The sequence below is a fragment of the Gracilinanus agilis genome, chromosome 2, assembly GCF_016433145.1.
Source record: "Gracilinanus agilis isolate LMUSP501 chromosome 2, AgileGrace, whole genome shotgun sequence".
NCBI lineage: Eukaryota > Metazoa > Chordata > Mammalia > Didelphimorphia > Didelphidae > Gracilinanus > Gracilinanus agilis.
In genome coordinates, this window is record NC_058131.1 from 332,859,952 (window position 1) to 332,868,735 (window position 8,784).

Below are 8,784 nucleotides of genomic sequence, written 5' to 3' on the forward strand. Positions count from 1 at the left end.
GGATGTGTGGAGTGTGTGCGTAGTGTGTGCCGGGGACGGAAGGAGTATTCCCCACTCCGATAAAGCCGGAGGACTCCGGCGGCTGCGGCGGCAGCGGCCACGGTTGCTGCCGCTGCTGCTGCTGCTGCCGCGGCTTCTTCTCACTGGCTGGGAAGACTAGACTGGCGACGGAAACTCCTCCTCCTCCTCCTCCTCCTCCTCCTCCTCCTCCTCCTCCTTCCCCTCCTCCTCCTCCTTCTCCTCCTCTCTCGTATCTGAACCAGATTAAAACACTCCAGGCCTGGTGCTCTATCCATTGTGCCACCTAACTGCCTCCTGTGAAATGTTTCTAAGGCCAAATCTGATATTTTATATTCTAAAATCTCTCAGATTGGCAACGATTCTCTATAGTTGCAAGATTAAAAGTTTAAAGCTTGAAGAGATCTGAGAAGCTATTTAGTCCAGCTTCTCCCATCTCCCTCCTTTCTGTTTACAGATGAGGAAGCTGAAGCCCAGAGCTTGGAAATATCTTTCTTAAAGTCATGTGAGACATGAGGAGCAAGTCAAAGATTCAAACTCAGGTCCTTTTGTTCCAAATCCAGATGCTTCTCTGTGATTCTATCTATTAAGTGTCTATTGCTAAAATAAAAAACAACCAACAAAAAAAACTCAAACCCAACCCAAACAGAGCTTAAAGGACATAGGCAGCCTGGAGAAGCCACAGGACTGCAGATTTTCAGTCCTGTTTGAGACTGAAAGATATTTCCCACATTTTGTTTTCAGATGCAAATGAACTTTGTCCCCATTGATCCCTGTGTGTAATCATCTCAGCATTCTGCCTAATGGTACATTTAGGGTATATTTGTTGTTGTTCAGTCATGTCAGTCAACTCTTGGTGACCCCAATTGGGGTTTTCTTGGCAAAGATCCTGGAGTAGTTTAGAAAGTTCTATAAAAAGTGACTTTTCCATTGCATCTAGGTGGCTCAGTGAATTGAGAGCCAGGCCTAGAGACAGGAGGTCCTGGGTTCAAATCTGGTCTCTGACACTTCCTAGTTGTGTGACCCTGGGCAATTCATTTAACCCCCATTGCCTAGCCCTTACCACTCTTCTGCCTTGGAACCAATTCACAGTATTGATTCTAAGATGGAAGGTAAGGGCTTAAAAAAAAAAAAAAGATTTGTAAAGCACTTAATAAATATTAACTCATTCTATTCTCACAACAACCCAAGCGGGTAGGGGTCATTATTCTCCCCAGATACAGAGGAGAAAAGTGAGGCAGAGAGAGGTTGAATGACTTGCCCAGTGTTATACAGCTAGTAAGTGGATGAGGTGAAATTCGAACTTGGGACTGTTCCTGGCTCCAGATCTGGCCTCTATCCAACAGGCCACCTAGTGGCTATCACAATAGCTGCAGAGACTTGGGCCACATTTACCACCAGTTAATGTATAATCTTGTTTTATCTCTCTGACTCTATCTCATAGAATGTCATATTTTGCTATTGTTTCACAGGTAGCTCTTTGGACACCACCATGTCTGTCCTGTATCCATCACTAGAAGACCTGAAGGTGGATAAATTCTATCAGGTAATGTTTCCCAAGGTTGCCTTAGCCCTGGACAGCCTGAGACTACCTGCCTAGGGATGGGCTTGGCTCTTAATGGAGCTGCTATTCTTTTTCGTAAAACCCTTACCTTCTGCCTTAGGATCCATACTAAGTATTGGTTCCAAGACAGAAGAGCTGTAAAGGCTAGGTAGTAGGGATTAAGTGACTTGCCCTTCCCTTTTCTGATTACCTTTCCCTGGATTTGCTTAGCTTTTTTGGTGACGTTTTACTGATTTGCCACCTATTTATACCTTCAAAGGTCCTTAGATCTTCTTTTTAGGATCTTCCTTACCTTATTATTCCCTACGAGTTCTAGGCTAGATCTAGATTTTTATCAAATTAGAGAACCTCAGTTTGGAACTCACTTTGATCTTTCACATGAAGGAATGAAGGCATAAAAGCTAAGCTTCTTTTTTGATGCTTCTGGACTCTTACAGGCTCAGGCTTCTGTGATTCCCAAGATGCTGGCACTCCCAGCCCAGGAAACTTCATCCTCACAGCCCGGTAAGTTATAGCATGGTGCTGCCTCATTCTGGGGAGGGAAGAGGAGGGTGGCTTAGATTGCCAACACGCCTGACTTCTGGAAGGACAAGTCTATGTTTGGAAGAGAATGGTCCTATTGAGCGTGGTGGAGAAAATAGAAGGACTTGTGATTCAAGGTTATACTCACTTAGACTCTGCCAGCTTCAGCCCCTCTAGGTGAAAAATTGGTAACAGAGTCAGTTCACGGAGACATAATGCTCAAGGAAGCACTTAAGTGCTTTTTCATTCATTCATTCTTTCCTGGGACCATTGACTTTTTTCCCTGGCTTTGATCCTTCCACTTCTCACTTTGTTGGGAGCCCAGGGATAACGCCCAAAGTCCATTCACAGTCTTGTATGCTCAGCTGAGATTTTAGGGCTGGAGATCTATTCCTTTTCAGTATGTTCCAGAGAGTTCTTTTGGAGAATTGAGAGAACATGGACTGTTGGAAGTGGGAGAGACCTTAGAACATGGAACTTCAGAACTGGAAGGGATCTTAGAACGTAGAAAAGCAAAACTGGGAGAGGCTTTAGAACATACAATGTTAGATCTGGGACAACCTTTGGAACACAGAATATTAGAGCTGGGAAGGACTTTGGAGCATGATATGTTAGTGCTGGGAGGGATCTCAGAGATACCAGGAGTTCTTAACTTTTTTTTCTCTCTCAGGGACCCCTTTTGGCAATCTGGAAGTCTGTGGATCCCCTCTCAGAATAATGTTCTTAAATGCATAAAATAATTTAAGAATCAATTATAATGAAATATAATTATCAAAGTATTTAAAATAAGTTCACAAACTTTAAGTTAAAAACCATTTGAATTCAACACCCTCCATCTGAGCCTTAGAGAGAAATAATTTGTCCATGAACTGGATTGGGAGAGATCAGGTTGGATGCTAGGCTTCCTGATTTAAAGCTTTGGGGGTGTGTACACACATACACATAATACATATGTATGTATGTGTGTGTATGTATATATACATCTCAATTTCTGACTAGAGCTATAATTCTACATTTACATAGAAAACTATTCCTTAATAGAAATGTATTTATGTGTAAACATAGATATATACACGTATATACATATGTATAATTTCCATAATAGATTTTCTCTAATTTATGTGTGTATACATAATCTATTTGTAATATATGTATGTGTTTATATATACATGTATGTATATATGTCTATATATAAATACATATATGGAGATAGATAAATTTCCTTAATATCCAAACGGGGATGCTGGCCTTAAAAGTGATCAGCACAAGGGACAACTATGTGTGCATGACCCATATTTTTCTGTTCTCTTCTCCTCCCCTTTTAGTTTTGTACCCAAATTTGGATGAATTAGGAAGTTACATGGGTCTCTCTCTCTCAAGTCAAGAAGTCCAAGAGAATCTGTCTCTGACTCCAGGAAGCGACAGTGTGGGTATCTCTGTCTGGATGTTTCGGCCATGCCCAGAGTGTGGAGGCTCTCCCTCCCTCCCTTACTTCCATCCTCCCTGCTGCTTTGGTTCCTACCTCAAGGGGCTTCTGCATTTCTTGGCTGTCAGCCTCTTTTTTTCTCTCTTTTACCATGCTTGGTGCTGGTAGTTCTTATTTAGCTACCGCTATCCTTTGGCAATGCTCCATTCAGGGAGGAAGGATCGCCACTGACCTAGGCTGTCCCTAGCTCAGCAGCAGGACTGAATCCAGATGAAGGCAACGATGGGCCGGAGGAAGATTGTGGTATAAAGCAGCCTCAGAAGTCCCAGTCCAACTTTAGTCCACAGAATCCTAGTATCCCTAAATTGGGAAACACTTTAGAAAGTAGTTAAATTTGGCCCTGAGGCCAGAAATCTCTTCTCTAACACCCCTGATAAGGGGTAATTATCCAGCTTCTGTTGGAAAACTTCTAGGGATGGGGAAGGAGGTCATTGTCTCTTACTGCAGCCCATCCCATTTTAGTATAGCCCTTATTGTCAATAAGCCCTTCCTCAGGACATAATTGAGTTAAATCTGCCTCCTGGTAATACTTTTCAGTTGATCCTAGTTCTTGACCCTAAGGCCAATCTGAACAAGTTCTTATCATTTTTCCCCCAGGAAAGCCCTGCATTTATTTGACAATATTGGTCATGGTACCCCCTAAGTTCATGTTGGTAAACCTATGGCACGTATGCTAAAAAAGGGCATGCAGAGTCCTCTCTGTGAGTTGTTGCCTGCTAGAGTTCATTACTAGGGACTAGGGGGAGCTGCTCCCTTCTCTATCTCTACTGAGCTGAGGACATTTTTTCATTTCATCCACCCTTCTGCCCAGCAACACAGTGGGAGTGCTTTCTCCCTTGTCTGGGGTAAGGGAGGGGGCAGGGCACTGCACTTGGTCTCTAGAGGGGGCAAGGGTCAGAGTACGGCACGTGGCTTCTAAAAGGTTCACCATTGCTGCCCTAGGTCTTCTCATCTCTAGAATGAAAAGCATTTCTAGTTCCTCAGACATTTTCCCATATGATAAGACTTTGAATCCCTTCTGATCCTGGCTACCATCTTCTGAATACATTTCAACTTGTTCCTCCTAAGATTCAGGCTCCCAGGCTCATCCCAAACACAAAGAATAGCAGGATTAGGACCTCCTTCCTGGGTTCGAATGTTAGCCAGACTCAAAGGTTCATTGGTTCTTGGGTCCTGGATTTAGCCTGGAGAAAGACCTAGAATTGACCTCACTTCTAAGCGGTCACCACTAGACTCTGCAGACCTCACACCAGGCCTCAGGAAACTCCATGGACTAGCCTCTGGTGCAAGGGGAGAGGTTTCCTCTGTAAATTTCTCAGTCCCTTGACCTGCCTCAAATATTTACCAAGCATGAGGCCTTGGACAGATCACCTACTCTCTCTATGCCTTGGTTTCCTTCCTTGAAAAAATAGGGGGTTGGATTTGAAGGTCTTTAAGGCCCTTTACAGCTCTAAACCTCTCATGCCCCTCCTTCCTTATGCCTTGTGGAATACCCAACATGCCCACCACTGCATGCAGCTTCTCAGGTACATGGGGCTATTTTGCCCTCTGGTGGTCACATAGAAGAATCGACCTTTTCTGCTGCTTATGTGTCTCCTGCTTTGATTTTGAGTGGGGCCACCAAGTGTGATGGATAGCTTCGTCTCCTTATCTTACCCAGAAAGCAATCTGCTCTGCTTTCAGTCCCAGTTTCCCCCTTCCCCATCCCTCCCGTATCATAGTTAGCAAATAGAGGGAATAGAACATTCTCTCTTGGACACAGGCACTGACACTGGTGATTTGTCCCATCCTTACAGCAAGGGGCAGCTCCCACTCTACAAGGTCAGATGGTGGCCCCAGTGACTGGAAATAACTCGGGCGTGCGAAGAGCTGAGATCAAGCCAGGTGTGCGGGAGATCCACCTGTGCAAGGATGAGAGGGGGAAGACGGGGCTTCGGCTGAAGGACATCGACAAGGTATGGACGAGGGATGTTCAGATGCTTCCCTGCCAGCGTGGGTCCTCACGGTGGGAGATTCTGGGATGGAGGAAGGGATGGTGGAACCTTCTGCTAACAGAGGCCTGGGGGGTTCCCAGAAATTTCTGCCCTTTCTCCTTAGATGATCACTGAGCTTCCCTCATTTTCTCTGCCTAACAGATCATGGAGTCAGAAAGTTAGATTTGGAAGAATCCTTAGAAGTTAGCTAGCACACTTTCTCTCTGTCTCTCTCTCTGTCTCTCTCTCTTTCTCTCTCTTTGTCTCTCTCTCTGTCTCTCTGTCTCTGTCTCTCTGTCTCTGTCTCTCTGTCTCTCTGTCTCTCTGTCTCTCTCTCTCTCTCTCTCTCTCTCTCTCTCTCTCCCCGAAAATGTAGTGAAATAGTTTGCTCCAAGGTCACTCGGGAAATAAGTAGCAGCAGGACTGGAAATCAGTTCCTTTTGCCTGCAAAGATAAGATTCTAGTATCATCTGTGTTTCTCTCTTAGTGAATATGGCCAGGACTAAAATTCTCTGGGTATCACTTTTAGTGAAAGGAATCTTAGTGAAAAGGAGACTTTGATTCTTGTTCAAAATTATAATAGGTTCCACTTCCTCGCTGTGTGACCCCCAGCAAGTCACTTAACCCCAATTACCTAGCCCTACTGTTCCTTTGACTTAGAACTGACATTGATTCTAAGGTAGAAGATAAGGGTTTTTATAAAAATGATAATAGGTTCTTGTTCAAGATTATAATGCATGCACATGTGCATACGTGAATTCTGTTTTAGGGAGTTTAATTGGATACTTATGGGAATGGCATATGTACAGATATTTGGGGCAACTGGGTGGTACAGTGAATAGAGTGCTGGGTCTGGAGTCAGGAAGACCTGAGTTCAAATTCATCTTTAGACATTTACTAGCTGTGTGACTCTGGGCAAGTCACTTTAATCTCTGTCTATCTCACTTTTCTCATTTGTAAAATGGAAATAATAATAATAATAATAATAATAATAATGATAATAATAATAGTACCTAACTCCCCAGGTAGTTGTAAGGAGCAAATGAGATAGTATTTGTCTGGCACGTAGTAGGTGCTAGCTAAATAGTAGCCATTATGGACATACACATATTCTTTTGTGGCTAAAAAGTTAATACACATCTTCTCATTTGAGGGTTATAATATTCTTATGTGGAGGGCAGGACAGAGACTTTTTTTACCCCCATTTTACACATGGGAAAATTGAGGACTCAGAGAAAGCAAAGAGATGTGCTGGTTGTCCTGGAATCAGCTAAGTAGTGGGGCTTTGAAGTGAAGCCTTCTATGTCCTGGGCCACACTGACATTTCTCCCTTTCCATCACTGACCTTCCTAAGATAGTGTTACACTTGCAGCTGGAGATATCCTGATCAAGGGATCAAAGCAGAGAAAGACCCAAAGGGGAGAATATGAGTTTGTGGTGAGGGAGAGGAGAGGGCATGTGTGGAGATGACAAAACATTGCTAGCTTTTTTACCCCACCTTGCCCAAAAAACATATCCTTTTGCCTCATTCTGAAATAAGAAGAATGGTAGCTGCCACTCATCACATGTGTGTCCTTGGAGCAAGTTATTTTTTCTTAAACCCTTCCCTTCCATCTTAGAATCAGTACCGTTATTGGGTCCAAGACAGAAGAGCAATAAGGGTTAGGCAATGGGGGTTAAGTGATTCCACCAGGGTTGTTCAGCTAAGAAGTATTTAAGATCAGATTTGAACCCAGGACCTCCCATCTCCAGGCCTGGCTCTCCACCCACTTAGCAACCTTGCTGCTCTGGAGGGGTGAGTGTATGTTGGGCCTTATTTTCCTCATTTGTAGAACAAGGAGGAGGTTGGACTAGTCAGCCTCTGTCTGAAGCACCTTCTATCCCTCAATCTAGGAGCCTCCAAGCCCCATCCCCTGAGACAATTTTCAGAGATGTTTAAGGCTGGATGCAACTCCAGTGCTGACAGTCAAATGGTTCTTCTTCCTTCCCTCAGGGCCTTTTTGTCCAGTTGGTCCAGGCCAACACTCCAGCCTCCCTTGTGGGCCTACGCTTTGGGGACCAGATCCTACAAATTAATGGGAGAGACTGTGTTGGTTGGAGCACAGACAAGGCCCGCAAAGTGTTGAAGAAGGCTTCAGCTGAGAAGATTGTCATGATTGTGAGGGACAGGTGAGCCGACCACCCCCAGGCTGCAGGGCAGGGGCTCTCTCGAGTCCCAGACATCCGTATCTCACTGTTCTCTCCATTCTAGGCCTTTCCAGAGAACTGTCACCCTGCACAAGGACAGCAATGGCTCTGTGGGCTTTGTGATGAAGAAGGGGAAAGTGATTTCCATTGTCAAAGGCAGTTCTGCAGCCCAAAACGGGCTCCTCACCAACCACTATATCTGTGAGGTGAATGGGCAGAATGTCATTGGGCTCAAGGTAAGCCAGGGTCTTCTCCCACTGGGTTTGAGGTGTATGTCTGTCACTGACAGGCTGTGTGAACTTACACAAGTCACTTCCCTTTCTTTATCTCAGTGTCTTTATGAGTAAATGGAAATGCACATAAAGGTCCTTTTTTTTCTTTCTTTGCTCTCTTTTGATTATTTATAGCAGCTCTTTTTTGCAATAGAAAAAAAAAAGGAAAGCTAGGAGGATGTCCAATAATTCAGGAATGGCTGAATGAATTGGGGCCTATGAATGTGATGGAAAGAGAAGATTCCAAAAGATATGGAAAGTTTTGTATGAATGGAACGATGCAGGGTGAAGTAAGCAGAACCAGAGGAATAGTTTGTAATATCCATATTATACATATGACCAATTTTAAGGAGTTTTAGAAAAAATAATGAAGAATGGACGAAGCAGAGCCAGGACAAATATTTTTATAGAGACAAAGTACTGTCGAAACAACTTTGGAAGCTATAAGAGCTATGTGCACTCAATACAACAAACATCCATGATTCCAAAGGACCCATGATGAAACATGTTTATCCATTAGAGAGAAGTGATAGATTTAGAGTGCAGAATGAATATACATTTGTGCATGTGTCTGTGTATGTCTGTGTCTGTGTGTGTTTGTGTAGATAGGGATTTTTTTTTTTTGCTTGACTGCATATTTGTTATAAGAAATTTACTTTTTTCTACAAGGAACTTTCTTTCTTTCTTTCTTTCTTTCTTTCTTTCTTTCTTTCTTTCTTTCTTTCTTTCTTTCTTTCTTTCTTTCTTTCTCTCTCTCTTTCT

General features: G+C 43.5%; 1 protein-coding gene across 1 annotated transcript in view; it reads left to right on the plus strand.

Moving 5' to 3' along the window:
* SDCBP2 (syndecan binding protein 2) overlaps positions 1-8,784 on the plus strand; it is a 28,039-nt gene that overhangs the window by 13,199 nt on the left and 6,056 nt on the right. Inside the window, exons 2-7 of the mRNA XM_044661523.1 lie at positions 1,491-1,564; positions 2,020-2,086; positions 3,430-3,530; positions 5,387-5,545; positions 7,557-7,732; positions 7,815-7,986. Of these exons, the coding sequence (XP_044517458.1) occupies positions 1,511-1,564; positions 2,020-2,086; positions 3,430-3,530; positions 5,387-5,545; positions 7,557-7,732; positions 7,815-7,986 (729 nt within the window). The 5' untranslated portion in view covers positions 1,491-1,510. The remainder of the gene's footprint in view (positions 1-1,490; positions 1,565-2,019; positions 2,087-3,429; positions 3,531-5,386; positions 5,546-7,556; positions 7,733-7,814; positions 7,987-8,784) is intronic.